The sequence below is a fragment of the Phodopus roborovskii genome, unplaced genomic scaffold, assembly GCF_943737965.1.
Source record: "Phodopus roborovskii unplaced genomic scaffold, PHOROB, whole genome shotgun sequence".
Taxonomy (NCBI): domain Eukaryota; kingdom Metazoa; phylum Chordata; class Mammalia; order Rodentia; family Cricetidae; genus Phodopus; species Phodopus roborovskii.
The window spans coordinates 21,714,039-21,737,449 of NW_026126541.1; the positions used below are offsets into that span (position 1 = coordinate 21,714,039).

The 23,411-nt window shown below is 39.6% G+C and overlaps 1 protein-coding gene across 2 annotated transcripts in view; it reads right to left on the bottom strand.

The window, feature by feature from the left end:
- The window catches only part of Kif11 (kinesin family member 11), a 62,872-nt gene that overhangs the window by 16,873 nt on the left and 22,588 nt on the right, over positions 1–23,411 (bottom strand). For both annotated transcript variants that reach the window (XM_051199576.1, XM_051199575.1), the window contains exons 2-12: positions 16,697–16,829; positions 16,423–16,520; positions 16,259–16,337; positions 14,948–15,133; positions 14,715–14,839; positions 13,200–13,290; positions 12,714–12,956; positions 11,233–11,328; positions 7,487–7,575; positions 1,773–1,860; positions 438–626 (exon numbers count right to left, since the gene is read on the bottom strand). In XM_051199576.1, the coding sequence (XP_051055533.1) occupies positions 438–626; positions 1,773–1,860; positions 7,487–7,575; positions 11,233–11,328; positions 12,714–12,956; positions 13,200–13,290; positions 14,715–14,839; positions 14,948–15,133; positions 16,259–16,337; positions 16,423–16,520; positions 16,697–16,829 (1,417 nt within the window). The remainder of the gene's footprint in view (positions 1–437; positions 627–1,772; positions 1,861–7,486; positions 7,576–11,232; positions 11,329–12,713; positions 12,957–13,199; positions 13,291–14,714; positions 14,840–14,947; positions 15,134–16,258; positions 16,338–16,422; positions 16,521–16,696; positions 16,830–23,411) is intronic.

A 23,411-nucleotide genomic window follows, 5' to 3' on the forward strand; every position in this document is an offset into this window, starting at 1 on the left:
TCGAAAAACAACAAAAAACCCATGAGTCTAATCAATGTGCCTGCATTCCATAAGGCTCTCTCCCTAGTGAGAACCAGATACTAAAGACCCAGGTGCTTGGTCCCCACCAAGCCTCTCTCCCCTCCCCATGCTCCAATCCCCCTCCCCAAGCCAGCCATCTGTGCAGAAAACTGATTAGCAAATTTATTTCAGTAATTATGTTTGACACAAACTTTTTTCCTTTTGCTTTATTTACTGTCTCCTCAAAAGCATGCCTAATGAAACACGTAATGTTTTCATTCCAGTTATAAAAAGAAACATAGGTCAAATAGTGAAATATTGTTTCATAACTGGACATAAATAACATTTGGAACAAAAAATTAAAATCTTATAACTGAAACTTAGCAAGCAAGGATACTTCTACCCACCCTTCAATGTTTTCAATACAAAGGACAAACCTTGCTGGCGGCATCATGTAGCTTCTCCTCAGTTCTTTCCAGGGCTGAAGAGACATATTCCTCTTCAACAAGCTGTAATTTTGTTTCTTCCAAATGTTTCTGAGTGGTTTCAAGTTCCTGTGTCTTAGTTTGCAGGTCAGATTTACACTGGTCAAGTTCATTTTTATTATCCACAAATAACTCTGTAACCTACACATAACACATTAAACAATTCTTTAAGAGTCAGAAAAATGCTGGTGGTTGGTGAAACACTTGGGTAGTTAACAATATTGGAAAAACAAAATAAATTATTCAGATGCAAAAACTGTGATAATTTGTCAGACTGGTCAGAACATTTTTTTTTTTAAATGACATCTGGTGTCTTCCAGAAAGCTTATTCAAAACTTAAATAGCAGGTCTAATATGGTGGTGTTGATTCTCCAGGCTCCTTCCAGGACTTCGGTGGATTGCCCTTATAGGTGCAACATGAGGGTCCGGTTGCTTGTCTACCTGTCCAGTGTCTCCCAGTTTCTGAAATCCTTAACTTGAAAGCTTCTACCCCCAGCTCCGCATAAAACAAGGGCTGGTGATGCATTGCTATAATCGCAGGTAGAGGCAGAACAAGCTCAGTCATTGTTGGCTATAACTTCGTTGCTCTTCTGAGGAAGGGTCTTTTTATGTAGCCCTGGCTAGCCTGGAACTTAATACAGGACTAGGTTGGCCTTAAATCATAAAGATCCACCTGCCTCTGCCTCCTTTGTAACTTAGAAGCATGTGTTTGAAGCTACCTAAACTACATGTCTCAAAATAAAACTAAAAACTGAGTGTACCAGGAATCCTAGGCCTGTAGCATGCTTTGGCGGTCTGTACAATATGTATACGCTATAGTGTTTACATAACAATGAAATCATTTAAAATACACTTCTCAAAAACATAACCCAGTCATTAAGCAGTCTGACTTATTTCCTCTAAAGTTGTATTAATAAATATCAAAATAGAAGCTTTTTCAATACTAACTAAGGTAAAAATATAATACAACTTCAGTTTAAGAATCAAAAAAAAAAAAGGGTCTGGAGAAATGGCTCTGTGGTTAAGAACAGTGACTGCTCGTCCAGAGGTCCTGAGTTCAATTCCCAGCACCCATATGATTGGTCACAACCATCTGTAATGAGATCCTCTTCTGGCATGCAGGCATACATACAGACAGAACACTGTAAACATAGTAAGTAAGTAAATCTACCAAAAGAGTCAAAAAGAAAAGAAATTCTTTCAAAAGAGGAGAAAAAGCCCCACACATTCTAAGTGTCTTTCAGTATTTCCTTTCCCAGGACCTCACACACCACCCGGAATGCCTACCTTACTGAGCTCCTCCTCAAGGACACCGATCTTTTCAGACAATTCAACAATCTGTTCCTCCTGAACTGTTAATTTTCCATTCATGGCTCTAAAACAGTTTAATACAAATTAACAGTTACTGCTTTGTTCTAAATCCTACAAAATTTAATTGTACAACAAAATACAACCTATTATATAAACTCATCTCCATACTTCTCACCCTCATACGATACCCATGTGGTGATAAATATTAAGTGCAAAACACAACGAACAAATGCATCCTCTTTTTTGAAGATTTACTTATATGTGGTTAATGGATGAGTGTTTTGCCTACATGTAAATCTTCAAGAAATGGGTAAGATAAATGATGAAATTCACCTAGAAGACTGAGTCACAGTATGTATACAGAACAGTATCAAACCTCAGTATATACAGGGGATGCCACACACACAGTTATACTAGATATATTTGGTATACTGTAAACACCACTGGTACTGGGCCTTGTGAGATTCACTAGGGCAGAATTTCTCAGCGTCAGCAGGACAGGTACTTTGTACAAGATCTTTGCTGTGAGCTAATGTGGTAGAATATTATTTTCAGGTGTGTTGCTTTTGTTTATGCTGCATTTGTTTAACTCTGTGAAGCTGTGATCCGTTGCCTGTCTAAAACACCTGATGGCCCTAATAAAGAGTTCAATGGCCAATAATGAGGCAGGAACAAGGATAGGCAAGGCTGGCAGGCAAAGAAGATAAACTGAAGGACAACCAAGGAGGAGAGCAAGAGGACAAGGAGAGGAAGAAATCAGTGGCCAGCTGTCCAGCCATCCAGAGTAAGTGTGCAAGTAAGGTATACAGAAATAGAGAAAGATAAAAGCCCAGGCACAAAAGTAGTCAGGACAATTTAAGAAACTCTAGAGGAAACAAGCCAACCTATGGCCAGGCAGGCATTCATAACTAAGAATTAGCCTCTGTGTGTGATTTACTTGGTAGACGGGAGGCAGGCTCCCCAAAAAGACTAAGAAACAAACAGAAGAAAAAATAAATTTTAGCAACAAGCTATCATGCACATTTGAGAATATTTGGTAACATCACTGATTCCTATCTACTAGATGCCAGCAGTATTCTCCACCCACACAAATGAGACCACAAAGGAGCTGGATGAGGTCTGGGGTTGAATAGAAATGTAGAACTATTTTTGCTTAATCTTTGTGCACTCTACAACATTTATGTTACTGGGTTCAGATCTGTGCAAAGGTGTGTTTAAATGGTGCTGCTATGAAATAGCAATCACAATGTTTGCTTCAGGATGCCAAGATGACTTGATATCCTGCTGCAAGAATTCCAGAAGGGAAGGAATAGATTTTTTTTTTTTTAAATAAAAACAGGACTGTACTATCTTAAACATATGTTTGCTTATTAGAACATATTAAGATGTGTTTATTTGCCACTAGCATAGAACATTTTATGCATTTTTATAACTACATTCTTATGTTCATATTTTTACTGCAAGTGGATAAGCTAGTGTTGATACTGAGATGAAAATGCTTATCAAGAGCTAGATTTTAATTCTACTGAGCTAGACAGACTTTTATTACCACCTCTCCCCTTACTGAGCATGACTGTCTAGAAAAGGTGATGCTTCAATGCTCATCTGGCTGGCTTTCCACCAAAAGAAGCCCCTGGTTGGTTGGTTGGTTGGTTGGTTGGTTGGTTGGTTGGTTGGTTGTTGAGATAGGGTTTCTCTGTGTAGCCCTGGCTGTAGACCGAGATGGCCCTCAAACTCAGAGATCCACCTGCCTCTGCCTCCCAAGTGCTGGTATTGAAGGTGTGTGCCACCACTGCCAGGCTAGAGCCTAAAGTGCAAGAAATTATCACAGCTATCAGGTTGGACTTGGCCCTGGGGAACAAGTGACAGAACCAAATCCATGAAAACAGCCTAAACTTTTGGAATGTGGAACATGAATTCTTAAACAGAGACCAAATTTTTTTTTGTAATCTTTGTTAAATACATTCTATGAAAACCCTCAAGGTTTGTTTTAATGAATGGATGAAAAGTCACATGGATCTGTTACTACTACATCTTATTAATATATTTGACAGTGCTATAAATTATAACAATAAAATTGAAAGGTTTTAGTGGCAATACTGATTTTTTAAACCAGAAAACACCATATTGACTACTTACTACAGTAAGAAAAATAAATGCAAAAAAGGGGGGGAGGGGAAGAAAGAAAGAGAGAAAGAAAAAGGAATCAATCAACAAAATTCATGTGAAGAAATTCAGTGAAAGAGTGAGTGAGCACTTGGCTCAAGAGCTCAAACTTCCCATGATCTTCTGGGTGGTTAAGATTACCCAGCACCCCTTGCTCAAGGTTAACAGAAGGTTCTGGGGGAGAATTCTAGAAGGTTTAATATACCTGACTGTGATTTGATTTATAACTCAAGAAGAAAATCCAGGTGGCCTGGAGTCTAGAGAGCTTAATTCAGATCCTAATGCACTGCAAGTGTATTTTAAAGTGTTTTCTCTGGGAACTTCCACATCATGGCATCTTAACAAAGGGCTCAGGGACTGTGGCAGCAGAAGCCATGTGTGGAGAAGACTTGGATCGTAGCCCTAGGCTGTGGGGACACTGTCTTGTTCTCAGACTCAGACACCAGCAGAATCAGTCAGGCTCACTCAGGAATGGGGTGTCTCCCCAGACCCATGGAATATGCACCAATTGTATCAGGAAGATTTTTAAGCCTTAGGATGGAGTGATGGAATTAACCAAAAGAATACTAAAAAGGTAAAATGCATTGGAAAATGTCAGGTTTTAAGAATCTTTATGTTTTCTCATGACAAATTTTTCAAACTAATTTCCATTAAAAAAAAAAAAAAAAAAGTAACAAAAAGCCTGCCATGTTGCAACTTCAGTTTTTAAGTTCTACTTCCTGCTACCTTTTGTCTGCATTTTAAATCTTCTCGGGCCTATTTAATTTTATAGACCTGAATGACATTCTGTTTCTCACCTTCCATCTGCCTAAGTAAGTATTAAAGCATGTTGTATAATACTCATCCAATAAAGTCTTTGATTAAAACCAATAGAGGCCTGGATATTGCTGACTATCCTCTAGGGGGCAATGAACCTCCTTCCTGAAAGCCAGGAGTCTGCACTAACTGCCAGTGAACTTCAGCTTCCCTCTCACTACACACGAGGAGCCAGGCGCTTAAATGAAAGTCTACACAGTGAATGGTGAAACCTACCCTAATTGTTAACAGTGGCCACAGTAATCTCTAACCAGAGGACTGGGCGAGTGTTCTCAGAAGGATCAAAGCACTTTTCCCTACAAACTTCAACTCAGGAAAACTTGTGATAGAGGCCCAGACACAATTCCAGGTACTACTTCACACTCCAGTCAATTCATAGGACCCTAAGCTCCCATCCCCAATTATAATCCATATTTTAACACCAGTTAAAATTCACTGGACAGAGCCGGGCCGGACGCTGGTGGTACATGCCTTTAGTTCCAGCACTGGGGAGGCAGAGACAGGCGGATCTCTGTGAGTTTGAGGCCAGACTGAGCTACAGAGTGAGTTCCAGGACAGGCTCCAAACCCTGTCTCGAAAAACAAACAAACAAACAAACAAACAAACAAACAAAAAAAATTCACTGGACAGTTGAGGAAACAATCACAAATAACAGAAATCAGTACAAGAAAGTAAAAAGAATCCCAAAATGTGGTGATAGTGTATACCTTTAAACACAGCACTCAGGAGGCAGAAGCAGGTGGATCTCTAAGCTAAGAGGCCAGCCTGGTCTATAAAACAATTTCCAGGACAGTCAGGACTATTACAGAAAATGAAGTATGATGAACACTTCTTAAAGATGGGCTGGCTTTCAACTCAGAGGTCTGTCTGTGGGTGAGTGCTGGGATTAAAGGGATGTAACACCACACCTGGCTGAAGCAATGGTTTTTTTAAACACAAAACTTGAAGGCCTTCCGACCCACTTTAATGGGTCACACTGATTTCTTGAGTGTTAGGAAATTTCAGAATGACTGGGTTGGTGGTTTAGCTCAAGTCTAGAACTTTTAGAGGGTAAGTTTTCATAGTGAGAAGAGAAGATGAATATGACTTTAAAGAGGCAAAGTCACATGTATACATATATACTGCAGTGATGGTTATACAAATGTATACATGTGTCACAATGGTATAGAACCATACATACACAAGGTACCAATGCCAATCTCCTGTGCTTGCTATCGAATCATGGTTACATAAAGAAATATTGGTGGAAATTGGGTAAATAATACATGGGGAGCCAGGTGTTATGAGCCACACCTGTAATTTTAGTTCTCAGAAAACTGAAGTAGGATTGCTACAAGTTCAAGGCCAGCCTGACCTATCTAGTGAGGACCGCATAGCAAAACCCTATTTTTAAAAAACAATGAAAGGGCTGAGGATGTGACCCAAATGGTGAAATACTTGTGTAGCATCCAAAACCCTGGACTTGATCCCCAGGGTTCCATAAAACTGAGCATGGTGGCACAAGCCAGTGTCCCAGCACTTTGGAGGTGGAGGCAGGAGGATCAGAAGTTAAAGGTCACCCTTGATTCACAAAGAGCTAGAGACCCTGCCTAAGTAAATCATCATTATGCATGGGGCTTCTGTACACTTAGAACTTTTCACATAAACCAATGATCATTTTAAGAAGCTAAAGGACTTTCTAACAGTGTTTGATAACAATTTGTGTGTGTGTGTTGTGTGTGTGAGTTTAAACATTTATTTGTTGAGGGCGATGGTGCGTGTGCTACAGCACACATATGAAGGGCAGGTGACAACTTCTGGCTCTGGAGGACTGGTTCCCTCCTTCCACCCTGTGGGTTTAAGGACTTGGGTCTCAGGTCTGGTAGCAAGCACCTTTACCTGATGACTCATCTCACAGATCATAGCTTTACTCTTGAGGCTAGTCTTGCTATGTAGCCCTGACTGGCATCAAACTCTCATTCTTTCCATCTCTGCCTCCTGTGGCATGCCACATTTAAAAACAAAACAAAACAACAACAACAACAACAAAAAACTTTATTTTCTTTATTTTGGGTGTGTGTGAGTGTGTGTATGTGCGTGTGAACAAAAGTGCATACATGTACATGGGCAAATATGGCATATGTGGAGGTCAAAGGTCAACTTGTGAAAACCGGCTCTTCCCTTCCACAATGTGGGTTGCAGACATCAAACTGAAGTCAGACTCTGCAGCAAGTACCTTTACACATAGCCACCTCACTGGCCAGTAACTACTTTTTAACATCAAACCAAGAGAAACATTTATTAGCATTAGACACCATTTCGTTATTGCTTCATGACTTAAGTTATACTTCAAAGTACCTGTTATCTGAAATTATTGGTTTTAGAAATGGGTATATTAGCATACCTCTGTAATTCTAGTAACTGTGAAGCTGAAGCAGGATTCAGAGAGCTCCAGACCAGCCAGGGCTGTATATATATAGTCAAATCATCTCCAAAACAAAATGTAAGAGGCTAGGGAGATGTCTGCTCATCTGGGAAACTGAGTTCAGTTCCCAGCACCACCTAGCAGCTCACCCCTGGTTATAACTCCATCTCCAGATCTGGGGCCCTCTTCGAGGCACCTGAATGGGGGTATACATAGGCATACATACAGACCAGGCATATGCTTAAAATAAGTAAACTTATAAAAAATAAAACATGACTTATCAACTGCACAATCAAAGGCTTACCTAAAAGTTTCTTCAGAGATGTACACCCCATTTTTCTCACGGACTGCAGCAAGATCTCTCTTTAGACGCTCTATCTCTTCTGTATACTCCTACACAAGAACATACAATACAGTTTTCAAGTTAGTTGTTTATGTTCTATTATTATTGGAGAGAATATGCCATCCTTAGTCTCCGCCTTTGAAACGCTGAGATCACATGTGCACACCCTACCCCAGCTACAACTATAGCTTTAAATCCATGCTAATTTTTCTAGAAATATTCTTTCAATAACCTTAACGTGTCTTTAATATGTTCATTATAAACTTCCTATCCACCTTTGATCTCTACTGCTGTGATAAAATACTGTGAACAAAAGAACTTTGAGAAAGTGTTCACTTAAGCTTACAAAGCTCAGGTCATACTCCATCACTGGGGGAAGTCAGGGCAGGAACTCAAGCAGAGGCCATGGAGAGTGCTGCTTACTAGCTTTGCTCCTCATGGTTTCTCGACCCTCTTTCTTATATACCCAGAGGTGGTATGGTCCACAGTGAGCTGAGCCCTCCTACACCATCACTCATGAACTAAAAAAAAAAAAACCCCTACAAGTCTGCCTACAAGCCAATTTGGTTCAGGCATTTTATCAATAGAGGTTCCCTCTGCTTGTGACTCTAGCTTTGTCAAGATGACAAAAGCTAATCAGGCAAATCTGAGAATCATATACAAGTACAGTTAGTAGCATGAATAAATGAATGGGATAGAACAGAGTCCAGAAATAAGCCCACTTAAATCTGGAAAACCTGATATACTAGACAACACCAAAGATGAGAAGCTGTACAACAAAGCAGAAAAATGCGTGTGCCAACCTCATATATTCAGAAAACTTTATATAGAACAAAGTAACTAAAAAAAAAAAACTGAGAATCTAAGGGCTGGAGAGATGGCTCAGCAGTTAAGGGCACTGGCGGTTCTTCCAGAGGACCAAGGCTCCATTACCAGCACACACGTGGCTCACAGACACCTCCAACTCTAGCTCCAGGGGAGCTGACACCCTCTTCTTACTTCCACTGGCCCTGCATACATGAGATAAACACACTTGCAGGGGGAACACCCCACACATTAAAAGCAAACAATCTAAAAGACAACTCTAAAACACCACTAAAAGACATAGAAACATTAGAAAATAGTGCTAAGGACATAAACGTTTCACCAAAAAGAACACCTGAGCTGGATGGCGGTGGCACACACCTTTTACCCAGCACTCAGGAGGCAGAGGCTGGCTGATCTGAGTTTGAGGCCAACCTGGTCTACAGAACTTGTTCCAGTAACTACACAGAGAAAACCTGTCTTGAAATACAAAACCAACCAAACAGACAAATAAACAAAAAGGACAAATTAAATCAAGTAAGCAAGTACAAGAAAAGGTGTTCAACATTATCGGTCATTAGGGAAATATAAGTTAAAGCCAAGCAATACAACTAACACCCACCACACATTTTCAGAATAGCTGCAAAGAAAAATAGCTGTATCACCAAATGCTGATGAGGATGTGGAAAAACCACTTATGTTGCTAGTCAGAAGGCAAAATTTACAGCCATTCTAAAGAATGGTTTGGTAGAGCCCACCATAGTGGTGCACGCCTGTAAATCCAGTACTCAGGAAGCAGAAGTATTAAGAGTTCCAGGACAGCCTGAACTAGAGACTCCACTCCACCCTATCTTTAGTCATTCCTTAAAAACTGAAGCATTCAGTTACCATATATCACAGTAAATTCACTTTCTGACAATTACCACAAGAAAAGAAAGTGTAATTCCAGGATCTTGGCTGCTAAAAGCATTTGCCACAGAATCCTGACAGCCTGAGTTCGGTCCCTAGGACCCACAGTTAGGGTTGGAGTTAGGGTTTGGGTCATGGTTAGGGTTAAGAAGAAGAGACTCCTAGAAGCTGTCACTTGACTTTCACATGGCATGCACATGGATGGACATGGTTATAGTTACTAATAAAAGTTCTAAGTGAAAATGTGTGGTGGTGTGGATGAGAATGGCCCCATAGGCTCATATATTTGAATGCTTGGTCCCCAGATGGAGCCTTAGGAAGGAGTAAGAGGCACGGCCTTGTTGGAGGAGGTATGTCAGTGGGGGTAGGCTCTGAAGCTTCAAAAGCCCATGCCAGGCTCAGTCTTGCTCTCTTGGCCTCCGTCTTTGAGATCAGATGTGAGCTCTTAGCTGCCACTCCTATGCGATGGCTGCCTACTACCATGCTCTCCACCAGGATGATCATGGACTACACCCTCTGAAACCGTCAGTAAGTCCAATCAAATGCTTTATTTTATAGGTTGCCTTGGTCATGGTTGTCTCATCACATCAATTAGAATAGCAAAAGACATGTATGTTTACACAAATGACTATGAATTAATATAAATAGCACTTTCATTTGAAACAGAAAAAAATTGAAGTTATTCAATAAATCATTCAAGATGGTCAAACAAATTACACAAACAGTTCAGACACCATAAAATACTCAGCACTAAAGAGACCTGTCGAGATACAGGACAATTTAGGTGAGAACTCAAGAAAATAATACAAAACTTAAAAGGACAACTCTAGAAGTTTATGCACTATATACAATTCCCTTCAGTAATACATCTGAAACTACAGGAGTCTGCAGAACAGAGTAGTAAGTACAGGAATTAGAGCTGAGAAGAGAGGAAGAAATTCTATGAGTGTCTTATAGCATTTTGGGAAATAATCTATTGGCTGATGTATGTTTAAACAAAGTATAGTATTACCCACATAATGGAATATTATTCAGCAATATAAAGAAAAACTACTGGCACACATCAACAACAGCATAAATAAAATCTCAAATGTTATGCCAAGAGATAGAAGCAAAGGCTAAATAGTATATGATTCTCCATCTAGGAAATGTATAGGAAAGTCAAATCTATCTATTGAAAGTGCATTGATTAAAAAAACAAAAAGTGCGCTGATAATCCAGGCATGGTGGTTCATACCTGTAATCACAGCAGGAGGGTAAAAGGAAGCAAATGTCAGGCCAGCCTTGTCTACAAACTAAGATTCTGCTCAAGAACAAAACAAAAAGACAGACAGACAGACAGAAAGCCTACCTGTGGCCACTTAGTTACAAAGAAGGGAAACTATAATGTTATTTTTTTCCCTAAAAGTGGATTCCTAAAAGTTGGACAACTACATTAATGTATTAAAATCGTTGAAATGTTGACAAGCGGTAAATGTCACGTTGAGTAAATTTCACCTCAAAGATGAAACAAAATATGTAATTGTTAGCATAAATGCTGTCAAGTATGTTATAAAACTGGGAATGTCAACATATTAGTGTTAGAAGAACAGTGTAACATTGCAGGCATTATATAAAATGCCTACCACAGGGTCTCCAGAACCATCATGGACAGAACCCTTTTGCTTGGTCAGTGAGACCTTCACTCAATAACAAATGCGTACAACAAGCAATGTAACAAATCTTGATTAACAGTGAAACTTTGCTATTCTTAGCCAGGCCTAATGGGATACCCCATTAATCCCAGCACTTGGGAGACAGGCAAATGGTCTCTGTGAGTTCAAGACCAGCTTGGTTTATAAGAGCTAGTTCTAGGACAGCCTCCAAAGCCACAGAGAAAACCCTGTATCGAAAAACCAAAAAAACAAAACAAACAAAAATAAGTGATCTGTTGCAATTCCATATTTCAGACACGCCAAGCATGATTACATTATTCCATACAAATTCATAATTACCTTAATGAGAGCTTTTTTGGTTAGTTTCTGGTTAACTTCAGGCTTATTCATTATGTTCTTTGCTCTGTGAGCATATTCCAATGTACTCAACGTTTCCTGTCATGAAAAGGAAAGGTCAATTACTGAAGGCATGAGGATGAAGATACTTCTGTTATTTAAAATGCACATGGGAGGGAGAGGCTTTTGGTGATATACTGTCTTTGAGTCATTTCTGCTTTTGTAAGTAATTCTTCACCCATATTACTGTAAGTAACCCCAATAAAACCCATTAGTTCACCAATGTGAGCTCTGGAAATGTCTTTGCTTTGGTCTGGCATACATTCTGTCTAAGGCGAGTAGACATTTGTCTATGGGATTCCGGGAACAGTATCACACAACACCAATAACCATATAATTAAATAGTGTGCACACATAAAAAAAAAATGAAGTGTTCATATATAGTACAATTTTAACATAGTACAATAATCTATCATAATGAAAATAGTATGCTAAGTATAAAAGGTCGATGCCCCAAAAAAAGACCTGACTCAGTCTAAGTTCTCAATGAACCCCTACACAGCGCCCATCACTAATGACCTTCAGCACTCTTCTTCTTAATGTGCTAAGTGTATGTATACATGACTGTATACTCCGTGTGGGTGGGTCTAGTGCCTGAGGCAGCCAGAAGTCACATCTGGAGTTACAGGTGGCTCTGAGTCACCATGTGGGTGCTGGAATTCTAATCCTGGTCCTCTGGAAGAGCAGCCAAAGCTCTTATTCATTGAGATATTGTTCCAGCCCCAGCAATTTTTTTCTTTTTAAATGTAGGAAGGGTTAACAAAATGACTCCACCAACCCAAATGACCTGAGCTTCATCCCTGGAGCCCATTTGGTAGGTAGAAGGGGAGAACTGACCCCCATCTGTATACCCCCACACACATACACACACAAGTAAACAAATGAATGTAAAAAACGTTTTTTTTTTTTTTTTTTTTTTTTTTTATCTAGAAGGTAGTGGCACACACCTTAAATCCCAGTACTTAGGAGACAGAGGTAGGTGCATCTGAGTTCAAAGCCAGCCTGGTCTACAGAGCGAGTAACAGGACAGCCAGGGCTATGCAGAGAAACCCTGACTCAAAACACAAAAACAGAAACAAAAAACTTTGTTTATAAATTATGAAGCCAATTTAATATTAATAGCACATGCCTATCATCACAGCACTCTGGAAGCTGAGGCAGGGAGAGCAGGAAAGACACAACAAATCCTATATCAAAAGAAAACTAGCAAAAAAAAAAAAAAAGAAAGAAAAAAGAAAAAGGAACCGTATTGGAAGTCCTAACTGGCTTTTTATTGTAGTGGCATTCTCTAGGGTATGTTCACATACGATGTCCAGATTCTTATATGTTATAGAATAGAATGAAACCAGGGAATGAACTTTAAATATATGACTGTTAAGAAAGGCTTACAGTTCCTACATTTGCTGCTTTCTCTAAGGGCTTACCTCAAGATTGAGAGATGCCGGGGAAATAGTTGCAATTATAGAAGTTCTTGTGCGCCCCCCAAGAGAATCTTGCAAGATTCTAGTTAATTTGGATTCTCGATAAGGAATATGAGGTGTTCTTTCCACAAGAGCAGTTATAACTCTTCCCAAAGTCAACAGGGACTGGTTGATATTTCCAGCTTCCCGGGCCCTCTTGTCAACTGCACCAGAACGCCCAATATTTTCACTTCCTGCAAGATCAACCTTCAATTTTAAAAAGAAAATGTCAATGTATTGTGTTTAGATTCAATGATTTGTATTCTTTTATATCTTTTATTGTATATAATGTACAAATGGCTAGCAAAGTAAATTTTCCATAACAAATTTCTTCTTTTACTCCAAAGCCATTAATGAAGTTTACTATAAAAATACTGTATGTAAGTGAATTCCCAAGCTCTCTAAGAAGTAATCAAGAAAAGTACAGTGGCATTAAGGCAAGATGCTTACCAAATTCAACTTTCCAATTTTAACAAGCTCTTCTCCATCAATGGTAGTTTCCTTCATATGTATTGTAACAGAAAAAACTGAATGGGAGCGACTAGAAAACAAGATCAAGTTGGCCACTCATTACAATGTAAAACATTATATGTTCCCTAAGAAATACTGAAAACAGGCAAAGATCTAAATAAATGCACAAGGGAAGACAAAGATATCAGTCAGAAAATAAAACTTGGAATGACAAAGTCTCTAGCTGCTACCTACAATACTGATCCCTAATAAGAAGCTATATCAAAACTACCCTAGAACTTTTATTTTTAGGGCTGGAGATGTAGAGCCTGTATCTAGTACACACCACCAGTTCTTGGGTTACATCCGCAGCAACACACACACACACACACACACACACACACACACACACACACACACACACACCACAAAGAATTTTCAGGGATCTCTGAAAAGGAGGAGTGTCTCAGAGCAGATGGATTCCATCCAGAACCTTGCTGCATTTACAATGACATTAGCAGTGGAGAATATAGTAACTTTTCATTTTTTTCTTTGTACTTTTAAAAATCTTTATGCAGAGATTTGGACATATGAGCGGTAGGGCACACACCACATGGAGTTGGTTCTTTCCTTCTACCTTTAGGTGGATTGACTTTCAGGAAAAACCCAGGAACTAGTTTTTCATGACAAGCATCTTAACCCACTGAGCCATCTCAGCTCTATCCACCAGTTTTGAAGATTGTGGAATTAATGCAATTAAGCCTAAATATCAACTGCCTTGGGAAAGTGGAGTTTTTTTTTTTTTTTTTATTATTTATAAAAAGTGATCTTTATTTAATGTGAAAGAAAAAAATGTATAACCAGACATGATGGTAAATGTATTTAAAGAAATTTGTTCCTGTCTCTCTTTTCATGAATGCCAGAGTTATTGACTATCTATGTGTCTACATTCAAGTAAAATCAGTTTAAAACAAAGATCTGATCTCAATTTCTATAGCTCAAGTGATTAAGTGCTTGTCTAACATATGCCCTGGATTTAATTCCCAGTACAACCAAAAAAAAAAAAAAAAAAAAAAAAACCCAAAAAAACAAAAAACAAAAAAACAAAGCTCCACAAAAGAATGAAAAACAGTGCCTCAGAGGCCACTTTTAAAAAGTAGTTTAGGAGCTGGGCTGTGAGGGTGCAATTCTTTAGTCCCAGCACTCAGGAGCAGAGGCAGGAGGATCTCTGTTGAGTTCGAAGCCAGCCTGGTCTAAACAGCAAGTTCTAGGACAGCCAGGACTGTCACACAGGGCAAGCATGTCTCAAAAGGCTGACCCCAACCCCGCCCCCCAAAAAGCCTTTGCTCCTTCTGCAATAATTTAACTTATCTTTGTTTTCCTTCCACAATCTTTCAATATTGCTATATCAAGAACTCCCCTTACAGCACCAAATCTATGCTATGACGCAGTTCCCTAACCCGACCTGACTTAATGCCTCCAAATTATTCATAAAGCAAAGGCAATGCTCCCTACCTGGAGTAAGCGTTCATCAGGGTTGCTGCAGTTGTCCGTTTTGCTGCCCCCTTCTCCAAAATTTGGTATACTTCATCTTTATTGTGTACTGTGATTTCTTCTAAACCTTTGATTATCACTCCCCTCTGATCAAATATCAAAAGAATATCTATTACTTTATAAAGAAAAAGTAAACCAACTTTTAAAAGACCCAGACGTTAAAATTCAGACACTTTCTTCTCAGACTGAGTTACCTTGTTCCGAGGATCGTCAAACATCTGTAGCCTCTCAGACACATCGGTAGATGGACTAAGAAGGTCAAAAAGTTCTTCATTGTAGATTTCCAACAGCGACACTTTGACTGAAAATTCAGTGCCATTATCAGTAAGTTTCTCAAAAATTTGATGAAGAGTACGTGGAATTATACCAGCCAAAGGATCCTGAAATTATATTAACAAGAATTAAAATAAACTCAAAATGCCATTTACTACAACAGTTAAAACATGACAAAGGTTCCGAGCCCGCTGAAGAGTTGCCATTCTCAAGGCCCATCCTCCCGAACTAAAGTTTATGGACATGAAGTCACCACTGAAGTTCAATGGTGGCTGATGTATATGGAATACTATGGGGCTTTGACCACTTTATGGAACTTGTGACTGATGAGTGTGTGGAGATGGCAACAGAGTAACATTGGCATGGTGGTCATAGGAGGAATCAGCATCATCATGTTAGAAGCCTTGGAAAGAGCCTGAGTTATAGTATAAGGCCTTGGATCAAAAAGCCAAAATAATGGTAATATTAGCAGCAGCAGCAGCAGCAGCAGTAGCAATGTTAAACTATCACCTAAAGCACAATAGCAATGGTTCTGGCAATTTGGATATATCAAAGCGTAAAATGTAAAGTCCTTCATTTAAGTAACAAAGACCAGTATAATAAAATTGAGGCAGAAACCATATTACAGAATATTGTTACATTCCTTATATTGTTAGTTATTATTATAAAAAATTTATCATGCCAAATTTATGAATTAGATGCTATCATAGGTACACACGTAAGAAAAGACACGGTATACATACTATTTACTATTTTAGGTACCCACTACTAGTTTTGAAACACTAAACCATTTCCTTATAGATAAAACAGGGTGGTAGGGGGAGAGACTATATTCTGCTCCTGCTGTTCTAGAGTCTAAGTAGGAACTCCACACATACACACTTTTTTATTTTTTAAGACAGGGCTTCTCTGGGACTCACTCTGTAGACCAGGCTGGGAGGCAAGAGATGTTCCTGCTTCTGCCTCGAGTGTGCTGGGATCAAAGGCATATACCACTACCACCCAGCAAGTAGACCCCCTCTTTTTATCACTTAATGTGTTGGTCTATCTCTCCCACTGAGACCATATTTTTCTAATACGTCAGTAATTTTACTCAAGCATTACTGATTGTGCATTAGTACAATAAAGAACTTAGGTTTATGGTTGACATGGTTCACTGATCTTCTATAAGGTTTTAGTTGGCCACATTTTTGCCACACTCAAGACAAAAGGACATTATAAATGATAAATACCTCCTCCCAGGTATATGCTTCATTAGGTGACCTTTCACCTTCCATTGTAAAAGTTTTTCCAGTGCCAGTCTGGCCATATCTGTCAAAATTTCAAAAAAGTATTAAATCAAAAACAAAGACACGCATCTAAACCCATCAACTTGAAAATTAGTTGTTTTGCTTACGCAAAGATGGTGCAGTTATAGCCCATAATGACTTCATCTAGAATGGGACAAACAACACTCCGGTAAACATCAATTTGTTTCGTAGATGCTCCAAACACCTAATTTAAAAAAAAAAAGAGAAAAGCTCTGAAAATGTATCATTCATGGTAATAATTTTGCCCACTAGAAACTAGTTCAACAAACTTGAAGCCAAGGTTCAGAAGTATACCATTTTCCATAGGAGTACTTCACATTAGTGAGTAACTGAAAAAGGAAGGCAGAAGACAGTAAGTACCATATCAAAAGTGTATGTTTTCCTTGAGGTCTTGTCGGTCAATCCTGCAGTTCGTACACTAACTTCTTTCCGTGCATGATCACATTCTACCACTGAGTGGGCGTTAGCTTTCCGTTCTGCCAGATTAAATGGTCTGTAAAAAGAAATAAAGTTAAAGTTAAGAACTTTTAGTTACCAAGTTAAATAATAGCGCTTTCCTTAACTACATTAGTCAGGAAATATGTGAGTAGTGGAACACTCCTCTAATCCCAGCACTCGGGAGGCAGAGGTAGGCAGATCTCTGAGTTCAAGGTCATCCTGGTCCACAGAGTGAGTTCCAGGACAGCCAGAATGACAGAGGAACCTTATGTTGAAAAAGAAAGAAAGAAAGAAAGGAAGGAAGGAAGGAAGGAAGGAAGGAAGGAAGGAAGGAAGGAAGGAAGAAAGAAAGAAAGGAGAAAAACATATATAGTATGAAGTTGTTCATAAGGATTAAATAAAGAAGAAATGACACTATAAAGCAGATAGAAGCAAAGGCCTCAGTTCTCCAGAAATAAAATTAGTTTTCAACGATAGGTAAAACATATTTCTAACAATTCCTTCTTTCTCCCTCATCCTTTACCTTTTTGAGACGGTCTCAGATAGCCCAGGCAGGCTTTAAAATCCCTCTGTAGCAGTGGCTGGCCTTGAACTTGTGATCTTCCTGTCTCTACCCACCAAGTACTAAGATTATAAGTGTGTGCCACCATGCTGGGTTTATGAGGCAGTAGAGACCAAAACCCAAGGCTTTGTGCATGCTAGGTAAGCACTCTTCCAAATGAGCTGTATCCTTAGCTCCAATTCTAATCATTTTTTTAAAAACAGAGACTAACATAATTTAAGATGTAAGAATATCCTTTTCAGGATTTTAATTCTCACTTTATTTATTTTGAGGCAAAGTCTCTCTGTGGCCCTGACTGTCCTTGAACTCAAAGAGATCCTCCTGCCTCTGCCTCCCAAGTGCTGGGATTAAAGACATAAGCTACTATACCCAGCTCATATGTCCAATATCTCCATTATTATATGATATAATAGAAAGAACATCAAATTTGTAGGCAAAGTATAAGCCTTCCAGAGTCTATCTGGCACAAAATAAAAGTATAAAAAATTAATGACTCAAGAATGGTTGTCAAGGGCTGGAGAGATGGCTCAGCGATTAAGGGCACTGACTGCTCTTCCAGAGGTCCTGAGTTCAATTCCCAGAAACCACATGTTGACTCACAACCATCTGTAATGAGATCTGGTGCCCTCTTTCTGACAGGCAGGCATACATACAAGCAGAGCATTATATACATAATAAATAAATTTTTTAAAAAAAAGAATGGTTGTCAAAGGCCTGGAGTCTGAGGCAGGAGGAGCTCAAACTCAAGAGCTGTCTGAGCTACAGGTGAGTTTAAGGGAAACTTTGGAAATTTAGTAAGAGTTTTTGGTTTTTTTAAGACTGCAGATATAGTCAAATAGCAGAGTGTTTTCATTGCACATGTGTAGCCTTCAGTCCAATGCCCAGCAACACTGTTAAGAGAAGTATTATGCTAACTCACTGCATTAGTTTCTCAACCTGCTGTTAACAGCAACACTATTCTCATTTTTCAAATGATGAAACAAGTGCTACACTGCCCAAGCAGGAGAGATCAACGTCTTCATTCTAAGAAAATGCCGAGGCTTAAGCACTATTTCATAGGGCTCAGAAGATAGTGCAGTGGACACAGTACTTGTGGTCCAAGCGTGAACGCAGAGTTTGGATCCCAAAATCACTTGGAAGCCAAGCTGCCTGAGATGTCTGAGAAGACATGATGAGAAAATACAACAGTAACTTGATATTTTCTAAATATTAGTAAAAAGCTTCTCTTTCTCCCCTATTCTGCAGTTTTGTTCTCTGAGCCTTATTGGGATACTTGCCTGTACCTTGCCTCCAGCTTGTTTTGATTGTTTATTTGGTTAGTTGTTTTGTTTCTTTTCTCTTCTATCCATGCCAGTGCTATCTGTCACTGGAGGTGGGAGTGGGGTGTGTCCAAATTGCTTTCTATTTCTATAAAGTTTTGCTTTCTCAAAAAAAAAAAAAAAACAAATAAAAATAAAATAAAATAAAATAAAACCAAGTATATACAAGCCTCCTGTAATCTCAGAATTTGGAAGCAAGGTACAGGCCAGCTGTGAGGGTGGGGAGAATAGGATTATAAAATTCTCAAGATGTACTTTAGAGTCTGTCAGTTCTACATAAAAGCATACTTCCAAGCTACTACTTTCCTGCCCAGCCTTCTCTAACTGAAAATTTCAAGGGTCCTGCTGATCCTAACAAACTCAATAAATCTGGGGCCTCAATACAGATACATAAAACTTCCAGCCAAAATGATAAGGGAGGAAAATACTAAAGATTTTTCATAAATTTTTAAAGTCCTGTATCATTTCACAGATATTCATCATATATTTATTATATGATAAAAGTAGGAATAAATGAGTGAACAAAACAAAATCCAGAAAACAAACTGTGAGCTAGAGAGATTGCTCAGCAGCTCAAAGCCCATAGTGCACCCACCCTACAGCTCCAGCTCCAGACAATCCAACAGCCTCTTGTGAATTCCAGGGACACTACTGAACTCCCATGTATAAATCTACACACAGACACACTCAAGACAGGCACACACAGAGACATCACACACACACACACACACACACACACACACACACACACACACACACTTAAAAATAAGTCTTTTTAAAAAAGGTGTTATGGCTGTAACTCAGTTAATGAGTGCATGCTCACCTAATATGCCCAGCCCTAGATCTGATCTCCAGCACCACATAGACGTGTGATACACATCCATGATCCCAGAACTCAGGAAGTGGAGGCAGAAAGATAAGGTGTTTAAGAACGAGGCCACTCGGTACATTAAACCCTGTCTCAAAAGAAAAAACTAAAGAAAACATACAACCAAATCCTCCTCCAGAAACTTTTAACATAGTCGGAAGAGACATTACCAAATAAATATATTAGGTATTGATAAATTAGAACTAAAAAAAAAAAAAAAAATGAAAAAAAAATGGGGCTGGAGATGGCTCAGTGGTTAATGCACTGGCTGCTCTTTCATAGGACCCAGGTTCATCCCTGCACCCACATGGCAGCTCATAACTGTCTGTAGCTCCAGTTCCAGGAGATATGATACTTTCACACCAATGCACATAAAATAAAATTCAATAAATTACTAAAGAAGAAGCCGGGTGGTGGTGGCGCTCGCCTTTAGTCCCAGCATGGGGGTGAGGGGTAGAGGCAGGTAGATCTCTGAGTTCCAGTCCAGCCTGGTCTACAGAGCGAGTGCCAGGACAGGGCAGACTCCAAAGCAATACAGAGAAACCCTGTCTCGAAAAGACAAAAGAACAAGAAGGGGGGGGGGGGGACCCATGGACATCCTAACACTACAACTTAAACAAATTAATCTCAAGGCCAGAGGCAGAAAAAAAAGAGAAAAATAGAGAGATAAAATTGAAAACTAGAGAAAAACAATGAAGATCAATAAATTGACAAGCCCTAGCTAGGCATACTAAGAAAAAAAAAAAAAGCTTAAATTACTAAAATTAGAGGTGAGAGTGCTGATAATACTATTGATTTTACAAAAATAATAAGTGTAGGTTATATCAACAATTGTACACCAACAATTGTTACTCAGCTGAAGAAATTCCTCAAAATACAAAATTTAAAACTTAAAGCCAAATCAGAGGTGAGGGGTGGGAGTGGAGGGCGGGAAATGGGAGGTAGAAGGGGGGGTGATGGGGAGGGTATGTATCACTTCCCAACAGTCCTGCTTCCTCATCTCCATCTTCTGAGAGGCAATAAATAGCAGGGCCAAGAAGTTCCAGGAGTTACACACTCCAGAAGTAACTGGCTAAGAGAAGGCAGCCCAGATCAAGGCTGTGCCCCCTTACTGGGGAGCATCACTCCAGAAAGCTCAGATGTACTCCTTGAAGACAGACTACTAGGGGAAGACGCACCCTAGACCAATGCAGGGGAGAGACCCTCACCAAAAGTAGCTAGGCACAAACTGGGAGGTAAAGTCCATGATTCTCTGTCCTGCAAAGACGAGAAGTCAAACTCCCTAATCCCACAAGAGAAGACAAAGGCTGAGTTGTGGGCCTCTGTCTGTGTGGTGCTCCTACATGACAACAGCAGTCCTACTATCAACTCTTAAAGTCCCATGTAATCCTGGCTTTCTCTAATAAAGCTAGTTTACCCAGACAGAGGAAAGGACAGAGGGAGAGGGAAGAGGAAGGAGACTGAACCCTGAACCTGGTGGTTTCAAAGTTAATTCTACCAAATAATTAAAGAGCTATTAAATTAATTTTCATGCCCTCTGAGAAAAAAAAGTAAGGGAGGTGTGGTGATCTGAATGAAAATGACCCCTATAGGCCCATAGGGAGTGGCACTATGAGGAGGTGTGACCCTGTTGGAGGAAGGATGTCACTGGGAGTGGGCTTTGAGGCTTCAAATGCTCAGGACAAACCCAGTGTCACACTCTCTTCCGGCTCTAGCTAAACCAGATGCAGAACTCTCTACTATCTCTCCAGCTTGTCTGCCAGCATGTCACCATGCTTGCCATTATAATGACAATGGGCTAACCCTCTGAACCGTAAGCCATACCCAATCAAATGTTTTCCTATGTAAGAATTGTCTCTTCACAGCAATAGAATCCTATCTAAGACAGGAGGGGACAGCTTCCCACTCACTCATTACGAAACTACTTTCCTCTCTTTCTTTGTGTGACTTTTTAAGAACGTTCATCCTGATGTCAAAACTACATAAAGGCCCAAGAAAACTACAGATCATTATCACTATTCTCTATGAATTCAAAACTACAGATCCATGATGGTGGATTCTGGTGTACTGCTTGGGGGCAAGAAGTCAACAAAACACTAGCAAACTGAATTTAGAAGCATAGATTGTGTACATGATCAATGCAAGCATGATTTGACTTAAAAAAGTTAATCAGTGTACGACACAAAGACAATCAAAAAAACAAACTTTCGTTTTAATTGATGCAAAAACAGTATTTGACAAAATTTAAAATCACTTCATGTTAAAAACGCTCAATGAAGAGGCTGGAAAGATAGTGCAGCAGTTAAGAGCACTGGCTGCTTGCTCTTCCAGAGGTCCTGAGTTCAATTCCCAGCAACTACATGGTGGCTTACAACCATCTATAATGAATCTGGTGCCCTCTTCTGGCCTGCAGGCATACATGCAAGGTAAAACACTATTTAAAAAAATATTTTTTTAAATGTTCAAAAAAAAAAAAAAATAGTTCAATAAAAGTGAAATGTTAAAAATTCACAGATGAGCCGGGCAGTGGTGACACATAGAATTAATCCCAGCACTTGGGAGGCAGAGGCCAGCCTGGTCTACAAAGTGAGTTCCAGACCCACCAGGACCATCCCACAGAGAAACCCTGTCTGGTGAGGTGCACATTCACAGAAGAGATGGCTCAATACTTATGAGAACTTGCTGTTTTTCCAGAGGACCTGAGTTCAGTTTCCAGAACCCATGTCTGTTGCTTACAACTGCCTGTAACTTCAAGTGATCCAATGCTCTCTTCTACACTCTGCAGGCAGATACATGGTGTACATTCACACAGACACTCTTCTGGCCTGAAGCACCCACACTCAAGACACACACACAGACACACACTTAAAATTCAATCTTTTTTTTTTGTTTGTTTGTTTTTGGTTTTTCGAGACAGGGTTTCTCTGTATTGCTTTGGAGCCTGTCCTGGCACTCGCTCTGTAGACCAGTCTGGCCTCAAACTCAGAGTGCTGGGATTAAAGGGAAATTGAATCTTTTTAAAGAAGGAAAAGAAACACCCTCAGCAAATAAACTCGATGATCAAAGATTAAAAGCTTTTCCTTTAAGAACAAGGGTAAGGGACCAGAACAATGAGTCAGTGGTTAAGGTCATTTGCTGCTCTTCCAGAGGACCTCAGTTTATCTCCTAGTGTTAAAAAATTAAGTTTGGGGTCACACAGAGATGACCACTCCCGTTCAAGAGTCTGGACAAGGCAAAACTTTACTTCTAACAAGAGGATGTGTTGCACTGTACTTGGAAAAGTAAACACAGAGACAGGAAGTTGTTGTGTCATTTTTCCCCCATTGGCTGGGGTCTGACCTTACAGCCTTTCAAGAATGGCTAGTTTTATAAGAATCAGCTGAACTGGGCAATGGTGACACACACCTTTAGTCCCAGCACTCAGGAAGCACAAGCAGGAGATCTCTTGAGTTGAAGGCCAGCCTGGTCTGTAGAGTGAGTTCCAGGACAGCCAGAGCTACACAGAGAAACCCTATCTAGAAAGACAAACAAAAAGTCTGATAATAGGAAATGAAAGGGGAAGGGACAGCCACTTTAATACAAGATCGTAGCAGCACTTTTGAATACACAAAAGCTTGTGGGGGATATACTGGGGAGAGAAAAAGATGTGACTCCTTGTCCTAAACAAAAGTACTACAGTATTTTATAAAAAAGACTCATTGTTACACCAGCACCATCAGGGCTCACAACTGCCTGTGACTGCAGCTCCAGGAGATCCAACACCCTCTCTTCCTGCCTCCAACAGGTACACAGGGTACATGGCATTCACTCATACAGACAGTGGGACAGACAGACACACACATCTATGCACAAGTAATAAGAATCTTTTTTAAAAGAGAAGAAAAAAAC